At 46.2% G+C, this 27,989-nt stretch overlaps 1 protein-coding gene across 2 annotated transcripts; it reads right to left on the bottom strand.

The window, feature by feature from the left end:
* Positions 1–1,995: 1,995 nt before the first annotated feature.
* SAMHD1 (SAM and HD domain containing deoxynucleoside triphosphate triphosphohydrolase 1) lies at positions 1,996–27,815 on the bottom strand. Of its 2 annotated transcripts, XM_058814784.1 has the most exons (17): positions 27,662–27,815; positions 27,521–27,587; positions 22,645–22,717; positions 21,187–21,347; positions 19,266–19,381; positions 17,263–17,333; positions 16,461–16,616; positions 13,773–13,873; positions 13,566–13,674; positions 12,993–13,084; positions 11,542–11,657; positions 7,905–8,044; positions 6,943–7,023; positions 5,139–5,228; positions 3,971–4,075; positions 3,518–3,655; positions 1,996–2,470 (listed from the first exon to the last, which is right to left on the bottom strand). In XM_058814784.1, the coding sequence occupies exons 1-17, from the start codon at positions 27,813–27,815 to the stop codon at positions 2,348–2,350; spliced, it is 1,893 nt and encodes a 630-aa protein (XP_058670767.1). In that variant the 3' UTR covers positions 1,996–2,347. The 2 variants fall into 2 exon arrangements, with proteins under 2 accessions (XP_058670767.1, XP_058670768.1); XM_058814785.1 differs by lacking the exon at positions 6,943–7,023.
* Positions 27,816–27,989: the final 174 nt, after the last annotated feature.

The raw sequence follows: 27,989 nt of genomic DNA, 5'->3' as shown, positions 1-27,989 counted from the left end.
CCTTCCCAGATGGAGGCATTGCACTTCCTCTTTGTGACCTTCAGGAGGTTCCTGTCAGACCCCTCTGGATCCCAGCGCATCCCTCTGGAGCATCAGCCACGTCTCCCCATCTGCAAACATGCTGAGGGTGGACCCTGTCAGGCACTGATGGGCCTCTGGAACTGGAGCCAGCACCACCCCTAGCACGAGACCTGTGCCACTGGTAACCCACACCCTGAACCCAGTCCTGCAGCCAGGCTTTGGTGCAGCCCTGCTCTCCCAGCCCAGCTCGCTGAGGCTGACACCACAGGAGGTGACCGGGTTGCTCAGGCAGGGCTTTCCCTGCCCTCCCCACAGCTGGAGCCTCACCCAAGGCTGCCCTGGCCCCGGGGTGGCTGCCAGGCTGTGGCAGGGCCAGGTGGGCACATTGAGCACCAGCAGTGATGGGACCCCCCCTGAGCCTGCAGCCCACGAGGAGACAGCAACCAAGAAGCTCTGCAGAGGGAAACTCTCCCACAGACACCTTGGCTGCTTGGAATGGCACAGTAAGACTGTTTTTAATAAAGTCCACACACTGCAGTTTTTTAAAAGAATAGTAAATAATTGTTTATAAATTTATTCTTCAGAGAGGCTCAGATGAACAGGTTGAGAAAAGAAATGCTCTCAGAACTTAAATTTAAGCATACACTTTTGGTTTAACATAAACAAAAGATCTTTTCCAAGTATAAAGTGCAGTTAGTAACAAATTAAAAACAAACCAAATCAACAAGAACAAAATTATATCAAAATGAAACTCAATCTTATGCAGACAAGGGAGATAAATTATATTTCTAAGATATTGTTTCTTGAGGAATAGCAAATTTTTTAAAAGCTTTTAAAGAGGTCACAAGCCCTTCTAACCAATCTGGTTCATCTGCAGGTCTGAAATACTGTTAGACAGGAGCACCAGAGATTACACCTTCAGACACATAAGCAGCAGAAGCACCTGGCTACTCATTTTCCCTCCCTCCAACAGCATCAGTTCCCAGCATAAAAAGGGCAAAGGAGACATTACAGGGGCTGTGGAGTTCTATTACAGCACCTTCCCACTGGGTTGTTTTTCAGGACCTACCCTGGCCACCCACACCTGACAGCCTGAGCCAGATGTACAACACCTCTCTCCCCTTTCCAGATATAAAGGCCACAGATTGCTCCAATTCCTGAGCATTACTGAACCTTTTACTTTTGTTTTTAGTTTTGTAGTCAGACTTTTTCAAGCTTTGAGGTTTTATTTAATGAAAGCAGCCTTCCTCTTAGACCTGAGTAAAAGATGAGAGGAAAATGGTCTTCATTTGTCCAACAGCACAGACATTCAGAACACTCACACCAGTACTGTCAGTACAGGAAAACTGTAAGAACCCTCACAGATCTACAAGAGACAGAAAAATGATACAGGGACAGCCATGAGGTCCAGGAGAACAGAGCAGATACAAGAATGGAGGGATTCCTGATGAGCCTGCCTGCCCAGGACAGTGTACAGCACAGCCAAGGTGCTCTTGGTGCAGAGCCCTGCTGGCACTGCCCTCTCTGCACACCTGAGCCCTGGCAAACACCTGGGCAGCTTGGCCTTCCTGCAACTACTCACACCACTGGCCTTTTGAGCAGTCTTTGCAGGACAGACAGTAAAAAATATAACATTCTATGTATCAAAAATACACAATAAAACAATAAAAGGCTGCATGGCAGTGCAATGCATTGTTACTGCAATAAAAAATGTGGTCACTTGTAGCAAGAGGCTTGCACCAGCTTTTTGAATACCAGAAATTTAATCTTTGATTATCAAAAGATTCCCCTCTCCCTCCCTTTTTTTTTTTTTTCATTAAATTAATTTTGTTAATTTTGAAGATGCCTCCCATGGTACTTTCTTCTTTACCTCACTCTATTTTCAGAAGCATACCTATCCCTCTCCTCCTCAGACACTAAGAAAACCCCAACCCCCCCCCCCCCTCCCCCCCCAAAGCCCCATCAAACCTGGCTTGGGATTTTTTCTGCTAAGTCATGCAATAGGAAGGGACCAGGACTGGATGGAGTAGTAAAATCTTGTAATAACAATGAATTGCAATTTTTAAAGTTACTCCTGCTACACAGTGCCACTACATTAAAAAAATCAATGAGAACTGAGTTTACTCTGCTGTAATAAATTGGTTTTTAGAAGTCCATCTGGAAGATGCACTTTAAGTATCTACATTAAAACATTCTGTATTGCAAAATACATTCTGCATTGTTCTGTGAATTATTCCAGGCCATCCAACCAGCTTTTAGAAAAGTTGATGCTCAAATTTACTCAGCTTCTGAGGAAGGAGACTGCATAGCACCAAAAAGAAACCTGTTACTTATCAAAAGAAAGCCTTTGTTTGCAGCTGGGTTCTGAGGCTCTCCTGTGTTCATCATCTGTCATCTTATTCCAGGTTTCCTTCATTGGAGTTAGATGAGGAGCAACAACATCACCATCCTAGTATGAAAATACAGGAAACATTAATTCACTTTTGCTTTCCATTCTAAGGCCAGGGAAAAGCAGCTCACTCTCAGGCTGCAAGGTCCCAGAATCTTTGTAAATCAACAAACACTGGTGACTGTGCATCCCAGAAGTGAAAACTGCTGCAGTGGTGGGGAGACAAAAGTGCCTTACCTGAGAAGGCATCACCACCAGCAGTCAGGTTCTTCCTAAATTATTACCAGAAAATCTGGAAGGTCACTGCTCTACTAACAGAATCACTGGAGTGTTTTCTGTGACCTCAGCACAGCCCCTCATTAGCCCTGCTGTAATTAAGCTCCCCTTGGTGCTGGATGTGCCCTGCACTGTCTGAAACCAGCAGGGCTGAACAGCAGCTGAGGCAGGGGGGCTCACCCCAGGCAGATGCAGGGGGTGATCTGTGCTCAGGCACTCCAACACAGACCATCAGCTGCCCAGGAGCAGGAACTGGCTGCTGAGATGGACATTGCTGTGCTCTGCAGCACCCAGGGCCTGCAGGGTGGGTGTGCCTGAACCTGAACAACGTGCTCAGAGGACACAACCACACTCCACAACCAGGGAGAGCTGCTGCTTGATCCATCTGTAAAAAGCCCCTCTAAAATTACCTGCTCTAACAGACAGAGGCCAGAAGAATGACCTTAAGGACAGGCCTCACCCAGTTCTCCGTGCCTGCATCCCACCCAGGAGCACTCCTCTCCTGTTTGAGGATGCAGCTCTCTCCCCTACCTGGTCTAGTGCAAAGTGTCTCTGCCATGGCAGGGCTTTGGAACAAGGTGATCTTCAAAATCCCCCTCCAACCCAAACCATTCCATGATTCCATGATACTGTGGTACTTTCAGGTGTCTCCAGCCTCCAGTGAAACCAAAGCACCCCCAGATGGGAGCTGTGATAAAACCAGGGGTTAGGTGAGTGAGTGGGGGCCTCTGCCACAAAGGCAAGGCCTGAATGTCCAACTTGTTACTGAAAAAGCAAGCTTATGGAAGATTATGAGCTCTAAACAAGAAATATAATGAGTGAATTTGTTACCTGTGGTTTGGTGAAATCATTCTGCATGCACCACTGAACAAAGTACTGTTTTGCTGCTGAAATAATATGTGGGTCCTGACTTTTGTAATAAACCCGGACAACCTGCTCCATAAATATTTTGGGTAAAAGCTTTGAAACCTTTGAAATAAAGCAGAAAAAAGCTTTAGTATTTCTTAGAATACAGAAGGATAGCAGTAAGAAGCTCCACTACAATCCATGAGTTTTATCCAAAGCAGTTGTGATATTCCAACTCCTAGTGTATTCCAATTAAATACTGTTCATAGGCAAAGGCTGTCAGGGTTCCAGACTGTCACAGTACAACACACACTGAAGATTGCAAGGCCATGGATCCCACCACCTCTCCACAAATTCTGCATGAACAACCACCCAGGACTGTGATCACTTCCATCACAGGTGGTGAAAATGCTTTTCAGAAGGAAAGTACAAACCTACCTGTTCTTTACTGATTTTAACTGCCTTGGAAGGATCAGCCTTGCAATAGAAGTGAACCTTATCAATTGGATTCTGTTCCTTCATTCCATAATCCATGCTAATAACCTTGCATGTAAAAAAAAAGAAAATGGCATTTGTTAATGTTTGTCTTTAGTTTTCTCACAATAAATACAAAAGGCCACACACGCCCCACTCCTGAAAATTACAGTCATGAAATGAAACAGTATTTAACAAATTATTACTTAAAAAAACAATCTGGTATTTGCATTTTCTTCTACCCCCCCTTGCTCTGATGCTGCCAGGTGGATATTCACATTTACAGTGACCAGCTCCCAGCTGTGCTCTGGAACATTCCAGTTTCCAGCACTGGAAGTGGACTGGTCCCTTGCCAGCCTGGGCCTCCCCAAAACACACAACCTACAGAGGCTGCAGCAGAGCTCACAATCATAAACATGAGCTTTAGACATTATTTACATCAGCCTGGTACACCAACACTTCTGTGGTCAGCAGGGACCCACTTCCCTACCATTTCAGTTTGTGGGATGGGAAAAGCCCAGGTAAATTCTGCAAAGCTCAGTGAGCTGCTCCAGTCTGGCCCAGTGAGGGGAACCTTCAGTGCAAGGGCACTGCAGGAGCAGCTGGTGATGCACTCTGTGGAAAGCCAGAGTCTCTTCCCAGAATGAGCTGAGAGCAGGGATGGAGCTGGGTGAAGCCTGCAGAGTGCCCCAGCTCCCTCCTCTGCCTCAGGCTCCCTCCCTCCCACACTGCTGGCTGCAGGGGCTCTGTGCCTGCCAGGCACCAGGAGTGCAGCACCTGGAGGTCACTTTGCCTCTTTCCTCCCTCTGGGGGTTTCCTGCCTCCCTGACCCACCCAGTGGTGCCTGGGCTGCTGCCAGTGACAGCCCAAACCCCACAGGATTCTCCTTGTTGGGGGAGGACAATGACAACAGAGCCCATTTGTCACCAGGGGCAGGGTACAGGTGACAGCCCAGGGAGGCTCCCCCTCCTGCCCCACCCCTCCCACCACAGCAAAGCCCCCACAGGAAACCTCTGAGCCTCCAAGGGAGCCAGGCTGCAGCCACAGACACCCTGGGGCTTTGTTCTTGCACCACACAAGGCCCTCTGTGATGGAGAAGTTTTTACTTGAACCCGCTCTGAGAGGTGTTTACATCAACTATGAAATTCTCAGCCTTTAGCTCCACATCTGGAGGGTCCTTCTCTGGCTTGGAATTAGCAATGCTTTCTGCCAGGCTGTTACTCTGGAAGAAACCAAACCAAAGGATTAACTCAGTAACTCAAATCACACTTATGCACTCTCAGGTGTAGGTCAAGGCAACACAACAGGTGACACAACACATGTTTCTAAACTAAAGCTTTCAATTCTTCACAACTTGACAGGACTCTTGCAACAATCTGGTTGTTTGAATTGCTGTACACCATAGCCATTAGTATACAACCCAGTTTTTAGAAACAAATCAAATGTATGCAAATGAGAAAACCCAAAATCTGCCAGTCTGTGAAGGAAGAGCTTTACACCTGGTGATGGGGCAGGGGGAGAGCAGGAGTGCAACATCCAGAATGCTGAAGCATGGAAGCAGAAAATAAATACCTTCAATCAACTGTTTTACAATACAAATGTGTTACAATTAAGTTCCCCAAAGCTGAATACTAGACATTTTCACTGAACTTTTCAAATGAAGGGCTTGCAGGATCTTACCCTCTGATAAAGCTTTTATATCTATGCAGTAAAACATATAAAAAAACAAAAGAGACAGACAACCTCAAAATAAAAAACCCACAAAAAGTATTCTGCTAAAGTACTCCACAAAATCTAAAACCCACAAAGGGATTTTGTTCGGTTTTGGCCCCAAGGGAATATTCCCTGCTGACACTGAGGCTAACACAAAGCAGAGGAGCATGGTTAGATGGAGAACAGCTGTCCACTGAAATGTCCTCAGTGTCCTCATTCAAAGGCTGTGGCCGTTTTTCAGGGCTGCTGTGTTCTGGGGAAGATGCAAAATTTAAAGCACCAAGATTTCCTGGGAGCAACTGAGACTCATGGGAGTGCAGCCCAGAGCAGTCTGGAGACTGTCCAGGAGGGAAGGAATTCTGCTAGGAGCAGTTGGGTTGTTTTTTTGGGGTTTTTTTTGGGTTTTTTTGCTGTTGATTTTTTCATTGCAGAGATGCAGAGAGTGACAAGTAGAAAATCGCACACAGTGACAAGCTAAGGCACATGAGTCGTTTGCAGTGACTCAAGAAACCAAAGAAAGACTGAGCAAGCTTGGAGGAAAACTTTGCCAGGAGGGAACAGGCTCCAGGCAGTCTGTTTGTAATTATTTCTACTCTGTATCAGAATGTGTATGTGTTACCTTACTGCCTAACTTTGCTTGCATCATTTTGAAATTACCTCTCTAGTTTGCATTAACTGGAAACTCAACCTGAATTTGAGAACTCTCAAGCTCTTTGGGATTTTCCTCTGGCTCTGGCCAGCTTGAGAATCACAGAAATGCACAGGGCTAGAGCAACCTGCTTTAGTGAAGTCATCCCTGTCCATGGCAGGAGGTTGGACTGGATGGCCTTTAAAGGTCCTTTCCAACCCAAACCATTCAGTGGTTCTAAACACAACCTTGTGGTGTGGGAAGGAGCAGAGCAGACTCAGCTCTGTCTGGGAGCTGGGAGGAGGCTGAGCCTCTGCCATTCCTGCCACAGGCACTACAGGAGGAAACATCCTCCTCAGGCCCTCAGCTGTGCACCCTGAGCTGCAAAGCACTGCTGGATACAATTACAGCACCAACAGGGATCCAGTCTCCCTTCAAAACAACTCCCTGGATACCCCAAGAGTCAATGCCTCTGACTGCACTTTCAAAGTGAGAGTTTTCCTTTCATTAACCAAGCTTCTAAAAGGAGCTGTTTAAAGGTGGAAATCATAACATTTGGTCTCACATCTGTCTCCTTATTTGTTGGGCCACTTACCCCAATCTTCTCCTCAGAAGGGCAGAAACTTGACAATCCATGTACAACCATGTAATGTTTGCTTTCACCTATTTCCCCCTGCTTTTGTAATACACAATCTCTTAACACGACTTTTTCGTAAACAAAGAACACAAGCAAAGCTTCTCTTCAAACAAAAAGATGAACAGCTACATCTAGCAGTCCTTTTCGAACCTTATTCTTTAAAAGAGCTGAACTATTTTTATGAAGGCTTTCTAGATACAGACATCCACTTCTGGAAATCAGAAATAGAAAGTCCTCAGCATGATGCCTGAAATTTGGGGATAAGTAACTGATGATCTGACCACACAGTATAGCACATTAAAACAGCTGAGTCAGCTGAAGTGAGGTCTAAAATATCATTATTTTGAAATAAGACAACAGGAATTAAACTGCTATCTGCTTTGAAAAGCACTTATGAAAAATTCTGGGAAAAGTACCTGCATTCTCATGCTTAGTACAGAATTTAACACCAAGAAATTCAGCAGCTATTATTCAGTTTGATATTTATTCTCAAAGCAAATCACACAAATTACGGTTCAAAGCAAATGAGTTCCTAATTGTTTGGAAATTTTCATGAACATCAAACGATATAATAACCTTTTCAATCACTGGACTGTAAGAGTCTTTTATAAAATTTTGTATTTTTCAGAAAAGTTTTTCCTGGAAATATTTCTGCAATAATTTAGCTTCTGAATTTCCATCTGTTGGCATTCTTTTGACTGTTTGTAGATAAAACTTCCCCCAATTTCTTATATGTTTCATGGCTCAGTTACTTAAAGATGGGGGGAAAATTTTTGACTCTATGTTTCAAATAGCTAATAACAAAAAAAACCCAAACCCTCAAACTAAACAAAGCCCACATAGAAACAAATGGATGTTCAGCAACTTCAAGAACATTTTTAAGGGGACAGAATTCAGAACCTTCTGCTAAGGGACATTACCTTTATAATTTCCTTCTTTGATTCAGGTCGAGTCTCTCCTAAAAACTTGTATAATTCACGTCGTTCTATTTTACGCAAAATTTCTCGTGCCTCCTCCAGTTCCGGATTACTTGAGTGCAGAATTTCCAGGTAGACACAGTCTGCCAAAGTTGCATGGATTTTTGTTATGTATGTCACAATCCAGTGTCACAGTAAAATGAACAAACAGAGCCAAAGTTTAAAGCAATCAGAAAAACTACTGGCTCAGGAAAGTCACTTCCAGGGAATGAGGGAACTAAGTCTGACAATGAGAACTCAATATTATCTTAATTATCATTAGATTCACAATGGCTGTTGGCAGAAAAGCTATCTCAATTCTCACCCTGGCAACATACTTTGTTATTTCACTAGAAATTACTTTCTCCTCTTATTTAGCCAGTCTTGCTTAGCAGACTATCCTGAACTCCACCACTAACTAGCTCAGGACATGGGTAAAGACTCTGTCTTGTAAAAAAATAAAGAATGGCCATTAAGCCTTCAGGTTTTCTCAGACTTTGGATGCAAGCATCAAAATCCTCCCTCCTGACTCCACACGATACATGCAGCAAGATTCCCAGCATCAGGAGGAGCAAGACAGGCTTCTTTTGAGGTGGCTTCAGAGCAGAAAGGTTATTTTTGGCCATCCTAGAGACTGCTGATGCCAGGATGCTGCCGGCCTCATCTGCACCCCATGACTGCATCCCCTGGCCAGGAACACCTGGGAAGCTTCAACACATGCTGCAAGCACAGCCCTGCAAGAGCCCACCCGGAGCTGCAACCGGCCTGAGGAGCTCCCAGCAGGGTCCAGAACAATCTGTGAGCCATGTACCAAAACACCTTCAACTGGTTTAATGGACAAGGTCAACCAAAGCCAGGAACTCCTCCATGAGGAGCCACAGACCAGGTCTCTTCAGATAAAGAATAGATAATGCAGGGGAAATAAGAAGCCCATGAACATCTTCCCTGTGCAACAGCAGAAGTGACAAGGAATACTTCACTGTCTCAGCCTTTACTAGAAGTAGGATTTGCTGCCAAATCAGGAGGCAACACAGGGTGGTTCTTCACCCACCACCATGGAAGAAAGTTAGGGAACCTTCTGCTGCAGAACCTCTAATTTGGCCTCCTGCTGGGTTCAGATTTGCCCCTGAGCAGGCAGCACAGGCCTGACAGCTCAGTCCTTTATGGGGACAGAATGCCTGGATTCCCAAGCAGCTCTCAGCCACTGGCCACCTTAGCAAGCATAATGGATAATAGCTCTTTAGTGATTATCAGCTATTTGTGATTTCAGCTCTTAGGTTGCTCGGTGCTGCAGGCAGGCAGACGCAGGGTGAGAGAGGAGAAGGCCATTCTGGCATTCCACAGCAATGTCTTTATTGGGTGATCTGTGAATTCCAGTGACAGCTCTTCTACAGAACCAGGCTAAAACAGCCCATTTTATAGGGTATAGGGGGATCAGAAACTGTCCAATAGCAGGGGTTAAAAGGGAGTGACCTATAGGGTTACAGAGAGATAAGCTGGGGTCCGAAAGGTGGAAGAGAGGGGCTTCTAGCTATTCACCATGACTTGGCATTTCCTATCTTTAGGCCTCTGCCCTCCACGGGGCCTTTGCAGTCTCTGTGCCTGCTACAAACCTCCCAGAGGTTCATCATTTGTAGAGGTCCATAACTGGACAATTTCACAGAAGCATCACTTACCAGGGACTGCTGAAACAACCCTAAGGAGTGTCCAGGTTGCAAGCACTTGTCCTGGATTAGAGAACAGGTGTCTGCCAAGGAAGGCAGGAACTTCCCTTGGAATGGAGAAGATAACCCTCCTCCCTCTGAATTATTATAACTTTGAAATGACAGGGCTTTCAGGCAAAGATACCAGAAAAGGAATAGCAGTTCCTTACTAGCGTGTGTGTGTGTAACAAGGCACACCAACCCCAAGGCGGCAGCACCGACCCAGGGCTGGCCTTGTCCCACAGACAGGAATGGGGACGGGGCCGGGGTCCCTTCCCCGTGAGGTTGGCTGTTGGACAGGTCCCAGTTCAGCAGCTGAAGCTCAGCCCCGGTGAGCAGAAAGCAGCGCAGGACAGAACTCTGCAGTGGCAGCAAATTGTCCCCAGGGCAGCAGCCTGCCCGTGTCACCTCTGAGCCCAAGGGCGAGAGCTGAGCCCAGCCCAGCCCAGCCCAGCCCCTCATCCAAAATCTCCAGCTGCTCTGCACTTCCCAAGAGAACGGTAGCAAACTGCACCCTTCCCCCTCCTCCTTGGCTACATCTTTTGTCTCTCTTAAATATTGTTCATTCCCATCTCTTAGGCAAGAGATTTGTTCCTTTCCTCCAATTGGAAAGAAATTCCCTGAGTGAAAAGAAAAAAAGGAAAAATCTTACTCTTCACAGCACCAGAGGCAGGAAGGAGGTTTAGGAGGAGGCCATACTCATCCTTCATGCACATGCTGGAACATTCTTCACATCACTCTCCCTTGCTGTTCAGCCCTCCTTGCAGAACAGATGGTCCCAGCAAGCAGCTCCTTGCTGTGGCAGACTGTGAGGGGCTGGGCACAGCCCTGCTGTCCTTGCCCTGAGCTGTGCTCCTCACCAGGTACCAGAGGTAAGCAGGTAGTTACAGCAGGACCTGCCAGGCCAGCCATTCCCCAGCAACAACTTCACCTCAGTTCTTTCCTTTCTGCCCAGCCTTCCACTGCCCAGCAATGCAGCTCACATTCCCCAACAACTACTGCCCCTCAAAGCAGGCACCCTTGTCCTGCCCTGAGCAGAGGCACACAGAGACAGAGGGGACTCCTCACTGCAGCAGCAGGAGTGGGGGCACGCTGCAGAGGCTGTGGCACATCAAGGACTACCAGAAGAAGGCCTTTAGCCTGACAAAGGCTAAAGCACACAGGATTCTCTGCAACAGTGCCCTCAGGCCCTGTCACTTCATCCATGGACCAAAGATAGAAGTTCTTCTGTCTCTCTGCTGGCCAGCTAAGGCTTGGTGATGGAAACTCAGGAGGGCTGGCTTGGAAGTTCTGGTGAGCTGTAGCTGAGAGGTGCTGCAAGAGCTGCCAGTATCAGGAGCAGCCCTGAGCAGGACCTGCAGCACCCTGCCCTGGACACAGAGCCAACCACAGAGCCTTGGAGCAGAAGGGCTGCCTGGCCCCACTGCAGCTCTGAACACATCCAGGGGAACACCAGGACCCCACAGCACACACCAGGAGAGGCAGGCAGGCAGGGCAACCTGAGACCCCACGAGAGCTGTTTGGAACCTGCTTTGGGAACAGCTTCACACCACAAAACACATCCAGAACTTCACCTGACAGAGCCATCTGCAGTACCACTTAGGGCACACTCACATCCCCCTTGTGACACATGCAACAAACTCAGGGCACAGGCAGGACCTTTAACACTGCTGAATCTGAACATGCGTGGAATACAAAGTTAGTGCTTCTTTCTCCCTCTCACAACATAAAAGTCATTTAAATTAGAAGGTATTGCTGTCCCTTCTAGCAAGATTTCGGATCACAAGCACTAGACAATCCAGGCCTGCCCCACCTTCTGTGCACAAAAGCAATAAAACCAGCATTTTAACAGGCAATCATGCTTTTTTACTTAAAAAAATAATTCTGACACCTCATACCAGTTAGTTTACTGTAGGCTTCCATGTCCTCCATTGCTGTAGAAATCCGATACACTTTTCCTTCAGAGCCTCTTATTTCAAAATATTTGTCTGCTTTTTGAAAGGCTTCTGTTATCCTAGTTTGAGACAAAATTATGACTTCAGGATAATACCATTTTGAAACACCTCACTGGTCAACAGGCAGAATGAAACAATTTAGTATGTTATAAACAGAAGACAACAGATGGAACTGTATCCTCAGCACACAGCACACACTGATCACTGCAACATCTTGTCTCCATGCTGTCACTGCACATTCCAAAACAGATTTACTGAAGACAGGTTCAGAACAGAATGTAACCTTTAGATGAATGAGCAAATTCACTTTTTTCTGCTTTAGACTGGGTTTAGCACTGCTGAGACAACTGCAGAACCCTGTAAAACATTGATAGGGTCCCTCAGCTGCAGTAAGGTTCCCTCACAGATGACCAAACCCTTTTACAGACTCCCTGCCTCCCCAGTTAGCTGAGAGGTACAAAGCATTGTAAAGGGAAAGCATCACAAACATGTAATATTTTCAGATGGGAAAAATTATAATCTAAAGATGAGGTTCTTCCAAATTTCCATGTACCTTGCTGTCATTACCAGTTTGGACACTGTTTTGGAAAGGCTGCTTTAATTACAGGAAGCCAAGAACTGAGTTTTTCTAAACTAAAAAATATGTTTTACTTGTCATATATAGGTACTGTCAAACCTGAGCATTTTTAGTCTGAGTTTTAGAGGATCCCTAAATCAAGAGCTGAAGGTTATGAAATGAAACCAATCCAAATCACTCTTGTACTGTGTAATCCTTAACATTCCTTTTTACCAAACTCAACAGTTATCCAGCAGACAAGACCCTAAGGAAAAAAAGATTTGGAGATAAAAGTAATTCTGATTCTCAAGAAAAGTAAAAGGAATAATGTTATAAGGAAAATTCTATAGACATCAACAAGAGAGGTAAAACAGCAGGTAGGCAGCTGAGTTGGTCCTGAACAAATCTTGCATTACATAAACACAAAGCCAGGCCTCAGCTAAACTACATGAGCCCTTTCATGACTTTGTTAGCAACCTTGCTCTAGTAACCAGGCAGTTTGAGCTAAGTGGTCTCTAACTTGCAGATGAGGATTTGACTTCAGCTGTCAGCAGTTTAAAAGGTTTAAGCACACCCTAGTCTTGTGCTTCTTCAGGCCTTTAGCAATTTTCCTCTCATTTAATTTAATGTGGAAGGATGCTTTTGTCCTCTCTGTTTTTGTTTGCTTTGCTAACCACAGCCTCTATGATACCCTCAGCACTAAGTCTTTTCACAAGGATCAGAAGTAGCTTTTCTTCTATGTCACACCTTATTGATTTTCTGAATATTCCAAATGGATATGGATTGTTTCAAGAATTGAAATATAAATTGAAAAGAAAGGAAAGGAAAATACACTTGCATTATTTCAATGATGTTGCCAGTCTTATGCTGGTATGCTCTCCGGTGCAGGCAGGTCCGGGTGTGGAACATCTCGTACAGATTTCCAACTTCCTGAATCAAAAAAACCCTATTAGCATTTACTTTTGCCACTGTCTTACTAGGAAAATTAAAACAATCAATCAATTAATCAAATTAGTTGTCTCCTCCCATTCACAGCATAAAGCAGAATGATTATTATTCACAATTTCCAAATTTTGAAACTGGCTCAGGCCACTGCAGGAGGGCAGAGTGCTGACAGTGACCCCAGGCAGTGGAGAGGACCCCTCACCACAGCCACATTCACATCCTGCCCAGCAGATGTGGAGCAGGATTACACAGATCTGACGGGTCTGTAGAGTCTCCCCTGACAGGATCTGCCACAAATCCTTTCAAACAATGGTTTGCTCTGTCCCTCTCCCAAAAAGCAGCTTCTGAGAAAAACGTTCAGGGCAGCCAATACTTCTGTCCCTCTTGGGCTAAGGGAGTATGGGGCAGGACCCCCAGCCACGGGGTGCAGCTCCCCTATGTGCCCCCAGGTGCTCCCTCTGCTCACCTTGTCACGGGGGCAGATGTGCTTCTGGTTCCCCACTTCACAGACCCGGGTGAAGATAAGCAATCGCTTATAGTCAAAGTTATTGGGGATTCCCAGGTGATGGCAATCCCTAGAAATATTGCACAGAGTGTTCAACCACAGGATCATTTTTGTACATATGGTAGCATTTTGTCAATAGGAATTCATAATAAAATGTAATATTTGTACCTTGCAAAATAATCCCACTTGTCAACGTCAATGCCATTTTTTTTATTAGCTACAATCTCATAAAGGAAACTTTTCTCCTTTGGTCGACCACGGTAGGGCCACTGACAGGGGAGCCAAGAAGAAAAACATCAGAAACAACAAAAAATTAAAGTGTACCAACAATGTCTAATGGCTTTTCAAAGACAGTGGGAATACACCTTGACTTTTCTTGTGATAAACATCCAACACTGAGGTAGTGAAGAACACAAAGACAAGAAAAGAACTTCCAGAAGCTATCAGACATTAGAAATCCAGAAGAGGGCCTAAGCAACTGTCTTCTCATAATCTCAAGAAGAATAAAACCCATGAACACAAGTATTCATTGCCCATTACTCTACTAAAAGAAAGCCTGAGCTTGGGAATGAAGAAACAAAAAACAACATATCAACAAAGAGGGGAAATTTTGGAATTATTTCATTTTCAGAGAATTAAATACACAAATATGTCACTGTCCTGCAATCTTTTGCAATCTACAACTTCATAGAACACAGTTTAAAAACACTTACTTAGAAGTTTTAAGAAAAAAATTTTGAATATTCCGCTACTTAAACTCCTGCCTCACAAGGGACAATTCAGCCATAAGGTAAATAGGAAACAAACACCAAAATAATAAGATACAAGGTGCACATTTTCTTGAAAATTTAAAGATTCTTCACCTAAAAATATGCCATAAAGTAGCCCTGAAATTCTGAAAGTGAAAAGCATTGTATGCAAACATAGCTTCCATGTTACCTGCACTACAGAAATACTAAATCTGATGTAAATAGCAACAGAAACACATGCAAGCAGAAGGATGCAAGCACATCAAGGATAAAAATCCCATGATCACAGAGCTCTGCTATTGGGACATGCTCAGGACTCTGTTTATGTCTGGTGCCTGAACAGCCATCGTCCACGTCATGACAGGCCTGCACCACAGTGCACAGCCTGCCAGTGCCATGTGCTGCCTGGCACCAGGTAGGTGCTGCCATGTACCGTGTGTGGCACTCCTCTTCCTGGTATCCTGCTGGAAAACAGGCACAGAATCCAAACAAGGCAGACCAGATACAGGGAAAACACCTGGCACATGATCAATGCCAGTGGCAGGCACCAAGATTCGTGTGCAAACGAGCCCAGTGGGATAAAAATCAGCTTGTGGACTTTGTAAATGGACATCCTCTTCCTATAAGATCTCAGACTCAATTTCACTACTCCAAGTTCCTTGTATTTGCCATGGGATTGCCACCCACTCCTGCAGCAGAAAATAATGGGCAAGTGTGAACATTTGTGGGTTGCTCGTTTGGGACTACATATAAATTCTGATTAGAACCAGATTGTCCCAACAGATCTCCCACTGACTTCAGCTGCTACCAGTTGTTTACTCGGGTGGCAACTGAATGAGTGTCCTTGAAGAGATGACAAAAGTGTAAAATGAGGAGAGGACTGAGGTCTTTCATAGAGTTGCAAAGATTAACAACTGCCATCCCTTCTTGCTTGCTTCTTGAGGCAACTCATTTCTTCAGGTCTTATCCTCTATGTTTGCTACTGCAATAAATCCAAGCATTTCACTGTTGTCATCAAAGCTGTTGTGGCTCTGGCTCTTGGGCCAGGCTTGGATTCCTCCCTGCCTCATCACTGCCAGTGCCCAGTTTTGTTATCCAGACTGGGGGAGGCCTCCTTTACTCCAGGCCAAGCCCCCTAGATCCCTCAGCTGCTCCTCATCATACTTGTGTTCCGGACTCTTCCCCAGCTCTACTGCCCTTCTCCATTGCACCTCAGTGTCTTGCTTCAACTGAGGGGTCAAAAACTGAATGCAGAATTTGAGTTGTGGCCTCAGTAGTGCCCAGCACAGAGGCACTGTCACTGTCCTGGTCCTGCTGGCCATGCTGTGGCTGGTACAGGCCATTGTCCTCTTGCCCACCTGGGCACATCTGGTCCATTTTCAGTCACTGTGAACCAAACAGCACCTCTTTTCTGCCTAGCCACTTCCCAGCTGCCCTGACCCCAGCCTGTAGCAGGACCAACACCTGGCACTGCGGAATCTCACACAATTGGGCACATTGATCCAACTTATCCAGATCCCTCTGCAGAGCCTTCCTGCCCTCCAGCTGAACATGACCTGCACTTCCTAAACCCAGGCTGGTTGGGCCTGGTTCCCTGCTTGTCCTGTAGGTGCTGCAGGATGGAATTCAGGATGATCTGCTCCATGACCTTCCCTAGCACAGGGCAGGCTGACAGCCCTCTAGCTCCCTGGATTATCCTTCTGACCCTTCCTCATGGAGCCACATCTGCTGATTTCCAGTCAACTGGGACCACCCAGGACTGCACGTAAATGATGAAAAATATTTTGGTGAGCAATTCTTCCAACTCTTCAGTACCCTTGAGTGGATCCCAGTCACCAGTTAGGTTCCCTAAATACAAGTAACTTTCTACAGCTTTCCTCTGATCTGGAGGCTTTTGGGTAAGAATTCTCAGGGAGCTGTAAGCACATTAACACATCTACCAGCACTGTAAGAAATAAACACAACACTCCTCCAGCATCAGTTGTGACAAGATTCCCAGAATTTCATAGAGCTAGAAGTAACATATAGCAGAAGCCAAAATTATCTGTTCTTTCAGTGAAATGAAGGTGTTTCTTGGCATGAGCACAGGAGCAACACCCTGACTCACCGATTTCACACAGGCAGTTTCATCTATGGGCCCTCCTATTTGCTCCTTGATGAACAACAGATCTTCTTCCAGGATAAGACCATAGGACCTCATGACTTCTTCTAGTTTATTGGAAGTGACCAAGTGCTCAAACATTTGAACAGAAGAAGTTTCATGCTGTGAAAAAAACCCATCCAAATATTGTATTACATAGTTTAAGCATCTTTCCTGCAGTCACAGCTTTACTCCAAGCCATCAGCACTGCCTAGCAGGCACATGGGCAGGCTGGTGTGAAATGCAGCAGCTGAGTGCTTTCCTGGTCATTTTCAATTAAACAGAAGAGGAAATCACCCGGTCTACAGAGTCCAGAAACACACTTTTCTGCAGAGAGCTGTTAATTGTGTGTGTTGACAAACAGCAGCAACGCAGTTACAATGCTAAAAGACAAAATAATCAATTTTGCTGTGTAAAAGATTAACCAGTTTACTCATCTGATTTTGCTAAGAAATTACAAGCACAGAGAGGTCTGAAAGGACTATGTTGCACTTCATTCACAGCAAACAACTGTTTTGGAAAGTTTGAATTCTAAACAATATTTTAAGGCACAATGCTGACCAAAAATGATCAGTGCAGACCTAACAAGGATATCATCACAAGATTAGAAAACAACATTCTAGTTTTCAAATAAGCCATCAAAATGATGCAATAAGGTAAGGCCAGATGACCACTATAGCCTCAAAAGCATTGGAACTCTTTAAAGATTAACTATTCTGCCTCTAAAAATTTCAGGTTTGTCTTTTTATTTTAATAGTGAAAAGCCTACCTTCCAATTCAAATCTGGACGAGTGAGTGGAATAAATCTTCCATCAAACATGTGTGAAAATGGCCCATGACCTTTAAATATAAAGATTACACAGGTTTAGTCTGAGACATAGTTGTCAGCAAAATTTTCTTGAGCAAGCTTAGGATCTGAATTCTCCTGTATTTGACTTTTCTTGACATATCACAGAGTCTCAGACTGGTTTGGGTTGGAGCAGACATTAAAGATCATCTCATTCAGACCTCTGCCATGGGCAGGGACACCTTCCACTACCCCAGGCTGCTCCAAGCCCTCTCCAACCTGGCCTTGAACACTTCCAAGGATAGGGTGGCCACAGCTTCTCTGGCAACCTGTGCCAGGACTTCCTCACTCTCACAGGGAAGAATTCTTACCAATATCTTATCTAACCCTGCCCTCTGCCAGTGGGAAGCCATTCCTTCTTGTCCTGTCACTCCAAGCCCCTGTCCAAGGTCCCTCTGAGCTCTCCTGAAACCGTTTTTATGTGGTCTAAGGCCTCCCTGGAGCCTCCTCTCCTCCAGGCTGAACACCCCCAGCCCTCCCAGCCTGGCTCCAGAGCAGAGGGGCTTCAGCCCTTTGTGTATCTCCAAGGCCTTGGGGCAAATTTGGGGTGCATAAATAGCACCCCATCCTTATGCTGGGGCCCAGGGCTGGTAGCAGCTCTGCAGGTGGAGGTCACCTGAGCAAGGCAGAGGGGCAGAATCCCCCCCAGCTGTGCCCATGCTGGGGTCAGTCCAGCACAAGGGGGGCTCTGGGTGAAGAGGGTCCCACAGAGAGTTGGCCAAGTACCAACAATCACACCAACATGGCTCCATGTCCTTCTGCTTTATTCAGCAACTTTGGCATATTTATGCCTCTCTCTGCACTGCCTCATGCCACTAGTGCTTAATGCTCATTGGTGAAGTGGCTGCATTTACACATCCATGTTATTTGCTAGAAGCATTTTTAGCTAAGCTGTGCTAAATTAGCAGTCCCACAATGTGCCTGGCATCTGGCCTCATCCTGGCACAATGCTCATTTTTTCCTGTTGTATCCATTCAAGGACAGTACATGGGCTATCTTGTTCTGAGGACAGTACATGGTCTTCAAAGTAACTCTGTAATCTGCAGGCCAGGGTTGTCCCACTCTTGTAAAAGTACAGCCTGCCCTTGTTCTGCCAAGAATTCTCCTACATCTGGGCTGCTTCTGGTCCTATCTTACCCATCAATGCCCCCAAGTTCTTCTCCTGAGGGTGTTCTCAATCCACTGTCTGTCCCTCCAGCCTGTCCAGGTCCCTCTGGATGCCCCATCCCTTCCCTCCATGTGACTCCATCACACAGCTCAGTGCTGTTGGCAAACTGCCCAGGGGTGCATGGATCCCACTGTCCCCATCACTGACAGAGACATCCAACAGCACCAGCCCCACACAGGGCACTCCTCACTGGGCTCCACCTGGACATGGAGCCTGTAACCACCACTGAGTGCAACCACCCAGATAATTCCTGTGAGGAAGACTCAGGTATAGCAAGTACACTTTCCTAAGATACTTCAAGTACTACTGCTGCACTTAACAGCCAGTTCCAGCACCTACACCACAGGCAAGTACTGCAGCAACACAGAATATTAAATTATTCTGTGTCAGCTCTGAAAAAAGAAGTAGCTATGAAATAAATGTTACAATTTTTGAAAGGAACGCTAATTTTCATTCTGAAATGTTTGAAGAGACCTGGAGAAACCACAGAAAGAAGTGGACCCTTCAGCCACAGAGGGCAGAACTCTAAGCACCATTTGGACATAAACAGGACAAAACACTAGCTAAGAGTGGCTACAGATTCAGGTGGAACTGTCTCCACAGATGTACTCCAGACCAAACACAACAGATAAAACCTGTCTTGGAATATGGCCATGCACTAAGCAGCCCAAAACAGCTCACATGTTCTGACCTCACAGCCAGCTTTTCATCCTGCTTAGCTTTCCAAGAGCAACAACCCACCTCAGGTGTTCCTTACCCAAATCATGACAAAGCCCAGCAATTTCTACACAGAGGATGTCTCGCTCAGTTATACCCAGGTCTGGCTGTCTCTCCTTCAGTGCACGAACCAGACATCCTGCAAGGTAGCCAACCCTGTTGCAGGAGGGAAAGAAAGAAATATAGCATTGGTTTAGGATTAACAGAAAAACAGAAACTCCCCTACTCTGTTTTGCTCCATTAAGTCACAGCCCTTATCTGAGAGACAGCATACAAAGAATACCCAACCCTGACGTGGTAAAATCACAAACTGCTTCCTGTAGTAGAGTTTTAGTCCTCCAAAAGCAAAAAAGCATGGGATACCATGCCCAAATGGATACCATGCCCAAAACACAGAGGCTCTACAGCATCCTGCAGTATTTCATGGCAGCTGTGTAAGGGAACAGCAGTGCACCACTGACAGTGAGAATCTTAAAGCACCTCAGCTTACACTGAATCCTTGAATTCCAGCCAAGGCAAACTGCAAAGGTCCACACCAGCCACCAAAGCATTTGGTACTTTTTTCAAACTGCTGCTTTATTAATAGCTCATGAGAATTATTTCCCTTCTTCCCATTCATTTTAGATTTGAAAATGTATTTAAGTGAATGGCCACAAAACCAGTAGGAGCAAATATATGGCACACAGTCCCATAAACTGTTTATTATAACCTCTGCACAAACATCTTTTTCTACTTGCCTCAACAGCTCCCCTTTCAGAACAGCCTAAAGCAAGACAAGGACAAGGTAATAATTACCTCTATGACGAGGTAATATGTTTCATTAGTCCAAATTTCACCATTTGATGGCTTTTTAGTAGACCAATAAGCACACAAAGCTCAGTTCTTCTATTTGTAATACTGTAGAAATCTTTGGCATTATATACAAGTGGAGAACAACTGTCCTAAATTTAACTCAATAGATCAATGGAACTGTTCAAAAGAAAAGCTGCTGATAGAACTGAAGTTTACAGACTTCTGTTGTGAAAACTTTGTTTATATTCAACCACATTTCTGTCTTTTTGGTTTACCAAATGCAATCAATCCAGGCTGCCTTATTCATCTCACCCTTTTGCAAACAGCCATTTGAATCTTGTTATAAGTAAGCCAGATTTACTCCACAATATTTCAGCACCAACAGAAGCAAATTTAGGCTGGCCAAATCATCTGAATAAAAACCACTTACAAGCTTAATTTTAATTTAATAACTGCTCTTTGAGATATACTCTTAAAACAAGCTCAAATTTGTCATTCATCAGCTTTCCTGAGGAGTGTGAATGACCTAGTATGTATGAATGGCCTTTATGTATGAATCCTTGGCTACATCATATTTCTGCTTAATGGAATGACAGCTCTCAGCCTGACAACCTGCCATGGATTGCACGAAGCACATCTACCTACAAAGGCAAACATTACAGATCGAATTCATTTTGGCTGTGCTGGATGATGTGCAGGGATTACAGCTGTTTGGCAGATCATAAGAGCTGCCCTGGTACTAAGTTTATGCTTTAAAACTTGTATTTTGACTAGGGGAACATAAAACACAGTTTTTTAGCTAACATTATTCTTAGAATAAGAATAATATTATAATAATATTCTTAGATAATAATATATTATATAAAATACATAATATATTTATTATATAAAATATATAATATAAAATAATAATATTCTTAGAATAAAGGGTGGGGAAGGAAATCTAACATTGATCCATCTTGGTTTGTTTATCTGTCTTTATTAAAAGAAATTCAAGGGAACGGCCCACAGTGACATGGGCTATCCAGGAACATTTGAGACCAGAAACTGTCCCCAGCAGTTTTCAGCAATGCTCAGACAGCAGTGCCCCTTGGCTGCAGCACAACCACAGCAGCAGAAGCAGACAGGGATATCCAGATGCCAGAGATGCACCAGGAGCAGCACCTTACCCCAGGGAGTGCTCAAAGCGGTTGTGAGAGGCCCCTGGAAACACAAAGTACGTCCCGCCCAGCTGCTTGATGTACCGCAGGCGCTGGAACTGAGGGGTGTCGATGATCCGAACCAGCAGGGGATGCAACTCAATGTGCCCATGAATAGGATCATTAAAGACCTACAGAAGCAAGAAAAAAAAATTAAAAATTAAAATTTGACTTTGAAAAGAAGCAGGCATCAAGGTAAAGGATATCTAGAATGGTCAGGTGTTTGGTTGGAGGGACTGTTCATCTTCTGTAAAACAGACATATCCTGCCAACTCTATATCAAGATCTATCACAGAATCATAGGAAGGTTGGGGTTGGAAGGGACCTTAAGGATCACCTTGTTCCAACATACTGCCATAGGCAGGGACACCTTCCACTAGACCAGGCTGCTCCAAGCCCTGTCCAATCTGACCTTGAACACTTCCAGGCATCCTCAACCTCTCTGCGCAACCAAATTTGTATTGGAGAACTACTAAAGCTTGACACCAAAAAGATAAAACTGCTTATTTCACATAGCAAGAGAAGACAAAATGCCTAAAAATGTTATCTCCAACTGTATAATTCCAAAGCTTAACATGTGTGAAAACTGCTGTCTTTATTAATCTCCTATTCCAATTAAAGCAGCATACTGCAATGCATGTCTGAGATATCCAAAAGTGTTTGCCCAGATACTGTTCATGCTTTTAAAATCAAATGCAATATTGCTGGGTGGAAATTATGATTGTCACTTTTTTCTTAAAACAAAATATAAACCCCCAAAATGACCACAATATGAAATAAGTACTTCCTGATGAGCACATATTTTTAGAGACATCTCAGTAACTACAGGGACTCAAGTAGAAAAGGCAAACACATTTAATCTTTAACCTTTGCTGTTAAACTGCAGGTGAAACCATTCCATCACACACATATCCTGGTAAAATACTGAGGCAAATGAGGGTTACCTGTGCTCTCTACCCTTGGTCACTGAGCTGGGAGGGCTCTAGCAGATATGCAGACTACTACTGAACAGCCCTGGCCAGTTAGAGCAACACACACCACTGGGAGAAACAGCTGGACACAGGAAACAGGAACAGCAAGGAGGAGTCTGTTAACTCAGGCCTGGGGAAAAACTAATAAAATAAACCAAGGAGAGGCTCTGCACAGAGGGATGTGAAAGGGAGCTTCTCCAACACATGTCAAACAGCTCTTGTGCTCATTTAATCCCTCACAACCTGGAGGTGTCCACTGAAAGCTCCCACATGATGATTCTATTATTTCTTCTAGTTAATGTGGTTTTTCACAGACCACCACTACCAAGGGCCCAGAATTTGCTGCTGTGCAAAGGAAAGGCACCAGCTGGCAGCACCAAGCCAAGAAGGGGGAGGCAGAGCCCTGTGCAGGCCTTGGGGCAGGAGCTGGCCATGGTGTCCCCACAGCATGGCTTACCTTCATCACCTCCATGTGCTGCTGTTGCATCTGTGTCAGGCACGCCAGCACTTCCAGTCGCTCAGCTGCGCAGCTAACAAGGAAAAAGAAACACTGAGAGCAAAGTCTGCAATGCATGTCCCTTTACAATTTGCAGTACACATTGAATTACTCATGCACGTTCCCATTACTTTGATGTTCCTTGATGGAAGAAGACTGCAACTGCAATTTTTTCAAAAAAATATTGAAAGTATTTATCAAAATATATATAAAATCAAGTACAGAAGGAAGGAAACAAATAGCTACAGAACATGTCTGTAGAGCAGCATAAGCGCTTCTCCCACTCACACAGAACTGAGAAATAAAACCACCAGGAAACTGATGAAAAAATTGTGTAAACCACACCTAGTGTCCTTAAAACTTATTCGGATGCTGCACGTTGCTTTCCCATAACTGACATTTTTTAAGGATGCAAAACTTCCTTAAACTAAAATGTCAAGGTCCCAACAAATTATTTTTATAAAAATTTCTCGTAGTTAGTCAACTGTCTGTTTAAAGTTTAATTTTATCAAATTAACTTGAATTTTACATAAATTAATTTCAACTCCAGCAGCAAAACCACTGCAGTTTAAAACATGTTCTAATTTTGCTGAGACTGATGCTAATATTTTGCAAAGATATTTTGCTGTCATTTTTAATAAATTATTAAACACAGCTAAACAACACAGCTAAACTTCCAGTGCAGATTCTCTGCTGTAGCCACAGCAGCCTAAGAGCACAGGTGGGATAAGTCTGGAGAGAGATAATATGCCCTATCACACCTCTAACTCTGTCTGCAAGCTTTGCCCTTGAGCTAAATGGATTCAGCCTCAGTAGGACAGCAAACACTACCATGAGAAAATACTTTTTCTCCCAGCAGTTAACCACCGAGATCAGTCTGATACCAGCCTTTCAACATAAAATTTAACACACAATAAGGCTATAAAGTGTCAACAATTAGGAAAAAGTACTGCTTGATGCACTACATATTCTCATCTGAATCATTTAATAATTCACAATCCCTAAAATATTACAGGCATGTGATGTTTGAGCTGTTGGTGAGCAGTGTTTCTCTCAACCACTTGATGCTGCTTTCCCTAGCAGGGAGCTCTGGGGCTGCAGCTGCTGCTCAGACTGCCACAAGGCAGTGCTGGAGCACCTCTGCTGTGCAGGCAGGCTGAGGGAGCTGGGGCTGCTCAGCCTGGAGAGGGCAAGTCTGCATGGAGACCTCCCTGTAGCCCCCCCAATACCTTAAGGAGACCATAAAAGGAGGGAGAGGGACTTCTTGTAAGAGCAGACACTGTCAGAACAGGGCTGACGGTTTTAAACTGACAGGCCAGGGTCAGATTGGGTATTAGGAAAAAACTGTTCCCTGTGAGGGTGCTGAGGTCCTGGCAGAGGTTGCCCAGAGCAGCTGGGCACCCATCCCTGGAAGTGTCCAAGGCCAGGTTGGACAGGGCTTGAAGCAACCTGGGATAGCAGAAGGTGTCCCTGTCTGTGGCAGGGGTCTAAATTAGATGATCAAAAAGGTCAACCCAAACCATTCCACAATTCTAAGATGAAAAGTTCCCTTGGTGATGCCCAGACAGCATGTGTTCCATGATATCTGAGGGCAAAGAAACCAACATTGTGACCAGCAGCTATTAAACTAGGATAATGAATGCTTTTAACAACTTATTTTTCACACAGAATCACAGAATTAACCAGGTTGGAAAAGACCTTTGAGATCATTAAGTCCAACCTATGACCTAACATCACCTTATCAACTAAACTATGGCACTAAGTGACACATCCAGTCTTTTTAAATACCCCCATGGATGATGACTCCTCCACCTCCCTCCTGGGCAGCCTATCCCATCCCAATGCCCAATCACTTCTTCTGTTAAGGATTTTTTCCTAATGTCTAGCCTAACCTCATCCTGGCACAGCTTAAGATTGTGTCCTCTTGTCCTGTCACTTGTTGCCTGGGAGAAGGTATCTCCTGTCAGGGAGTTGTAGAGAGTGGTAAGGTCTCCCCTGAGCCTCCTCTTCTCCAGCTAAACAACCCCAGGTCCCTCAGCCACTCCTCATAAAGCTTGAGTTCCAGACCCTTCACCAGCCTTGCTGCCCTTCTCTGGACATGCTCCAGCATCTCAACATCCTTCCTAAATTGGGGGGCCCAGAACTGGACACAGCACTCACAGTGTGGCCCAACCAGCACAGGGCAAGAATAGTTCAATAATTCTGCTGGCCACACTATTTGTGTTTTAATATGCTCTGTTCAGATCATCTGGCAGCCCTTTGTGCTTCACACTGGGCTCCAAGAAGGATTGTTGTGGATTAACCCCAGACAGGAGCTCAGTCCCACACAGCCACTCGCTGCTCTGGTGGGACGAGGAGAAGAACTGGGAAAAAGTCAGACCCTGCATGGTGGATCCTGGTGTGACCAAGTGCCTGGATGCCCCACCTTCCCTGCTCTTCAGCCTCCTTCAGATAGAAAACAGCTACAGGGCATTTTTCACCTGAAGTCTACAAGGCCAGACCCCCTAAGCAAGACAAATCCTGTTAATACGGAAAACTGTAGTTTTCCAGGACTCTGCATTTCCTCTAACAGCCAAAGCAGCGTTACTGATGGCTGCTTGGAAACGGTGACAATGGCACTTCCTCATCCACTCCCCTCCCTGCTTGGTCCATACCCCTTCATGCCACAGGTCACAAGGACCAGAAAATCCCATTCCTGTGCCCAAAGAGGTCAGCCAGACAGCCCCACTCATCATCTGTGTTCAGTGCTCTGTACATCACACAAAACATCCACAGCCAGCAACACGAGAACACCTGGGAATCTCACTGCCCTTCCTCTATGCACCACTGGCCCCAGCTCTCCCCTCTGAACATCCAGGAACCCAGGGAACTAAAGACATGCATTCATTAGTGGCTTGTCACAGAGAAATGAGCCAGCTTACTGCAGGACAGTGTGCAGTGGACTGCAAAAGAATTGTTCTTAGTGCAAAGTGAGAGATGTTGACAAAGAGCAGAATGCTTGAGCAATTTCTCATCCAACTCTCAACAGTTTCAGCTTAAGAGAAACAAGAGGTCAGATCTCACAGAAGGAAACATATACAAAGTTAACAATATGTTATACAAAGAAAATGCACAAGCCACCTGTAAACCCAACACCGTCTGCTCTCCAACTGAGAAGTCTCCACAGTCCTGCGCCCCCATCACCTGTATCCTGTGCCGAGGGACCCTGGCTACCCCATCCTGCTGTCCATTTCAGCACTGACAGACAGTCTCTTACTCCCCACACTGGCTGCACATGTCCAGTGTGTCCTGGACATGAGGCTCCTTCCCTGCCAGAAGCAACCAGCCTCCTGGCAAATCCTAAATAAAACTAGACATCAGCTTGTCATTTCAGTCAGGCAATTACCTGGTACTTCAGCAATAAACAAAGGCTTCAGCTGCCTTCCACCACATCACAGCATTCCTATCTGCACACTTCAAACTGCTGCAGTTAAACCCCTCTTCCACAAAAAAAGAAATCAAAAATACCTTCATGACTCCAGCACGTCTTACCTTGTCCAAAGCACAGCACTTCTGCCTTGTCCCACTGTGTCACACCAGCTTTTTATTCTCTTCTAATACTCATGCCCAGACACCCGCCCATTCCCACTCCCCTTGGCACGCTGATGTCTCAATAAAATAGAGGAAGAGCCCTTCAGCCCCAGCATGAGCTCAGAGGAGCCTTCAGCCAAGGTGCCAACACCAAAGTGCTCCAACCCCCAGCAGAAAGCACAGCTCTGCACTTGTGTGCACCTGCCAGATTACACACCCCAGCCTACCTCAGGGCTACCAACCACAACAGCAGCAAACAGCTGGAGCCAGCACGTGGGTTTTGAGACAAATTTGAGGGAAACAGTATAAACAAGGTTAACAAAGGAGTAAAGAAAAGACATTACAAGATTAAAAACCACCAGGAAGTATGTGGTGAGCAAGCAGGCACACATCCCAGTAGAGGGGAGCAAAAGAGGATCCCTGGGGCGGGGCAGAGAAGGGGCAAAGGGGCCTTTCCAACACAGAGAACAGCAGGACAGATTCATACTCTCTGCTGTTCCAGAAAAGCAAGAAAATATATTCACCACCGGAAAGATAAAAGGGTTTTGGGCCCAGTCGTTGCTCACTGTTGGGAACAATCCTTTAGGCACTTTAGAACAGCAGCCAGCGTCCCCGTGTTTGTGGCAGATGACCATGACCAGCCGGGCTGCCTGCTCTGGGCTGCTCAGGGCAGCAAGGACTTGGCCACTCACCCACAGGCCCCTGTTCTGCCAGAACACACCACAACATTTCTATTTCCACAGCAGCCCACGCTGCTGTGGGCACAACAGAGCGCCAAGTGCTGCAAGGCTGAGCTGTCAATGCCCGGGATTCCTCCAAGGGACACGGGTGACACTCGGCCTCTGCCGAGCAGCACCTCCCGCTCTGTCAAACACCGGGGCCGCTGTCGCTCCTGGAGCTGGAGTAGCAGCAACTTCAGGCAGAAAAGTTCCTATCGGATACCCTGGAGCTCACTCCTGCGTTCCCAGCAACACTCCAAAGGCCACCGTGCTACCCCAGGGGATTTTCGTTAAACCTTTCTAAAGGATCGAGGTTATTTGGGCAGCAAGAGTCCGCGCCGCGGTTGTGCTGGGATCAGCCGGAACTGCTCCGAGGGTCGGGGATCAGCCCATGGAGCCCATTCCCTCGCCCTCCCCCGGCACAGTTCCGCTCGAGGCGCTGCGGGCGGCCGCGGCCTAGAGCCGTGCCGAGCCGGGCTACGCGCGTGTGCGGCCGCTCCCCGCGGCTCCCGGGCCTCGGCCCCCCTTTCCCCGCGGGCGGCGCTCACCAGACGCGGATGAGCTCGGGGGCGCAGGCCGGCAGGTCCAGCAGCATCCTCCCGGTGACCCCGCTCTCTGCGGGAGCAAGAGAAGCGTCAGCGCCAGCGGCCGGGCCACATGGCCACGGTCCCGGCCCTGGCGCGCCGTACCTCGGAAGCGGCGCAGCAGGCCGGGATCGCCCACGCCGCAGCGGGCGAGGTGCTGGCAGAGCCGCTCCGTGTCCCACAGCCGTGGGTCGCTGCCGGGGCTGCGGGGCTCCTCGCACCGCGCGCGCTTGGCGGGAGCGCCCGCCGGGCTCCCCATCCCGCACCGGCACCGCGCAGGCGCCACCGGCCCGGGGGTCCGGCGCGCAGTGACGTCACCGCCCCTCGCGGCCCCTCAGCCGCGCCCGGTCATGGCGGCCGGCCCGCCTGAGGGGCTCGGGAGCCGCCGCAGCCCCGGGCGGAGCCTCCGCCCGCCCACAGAGCCCGCCGCACC

The sequence above is a fragment of the Ammospiza caudacuta genome, chromosome 15 (genome assembly GCF_027887145.1).
Source record: "Ammospiza caudacuta isolate bAmmCau1 chromosome 15, bAmmCau1.pri, whole genome shotgun sequence".
Taxonomy (NCBI): Eukaryota; Metazoa; Chordata; class Aves; order Passeriformes; family Passerellidae; genus Ammospiza; species Ammospiza caudacuta.
Note: the sequence above shows the minus strand (reverse complement) of the source record. Positions and strands in the feature narration are given on the sequence as shown.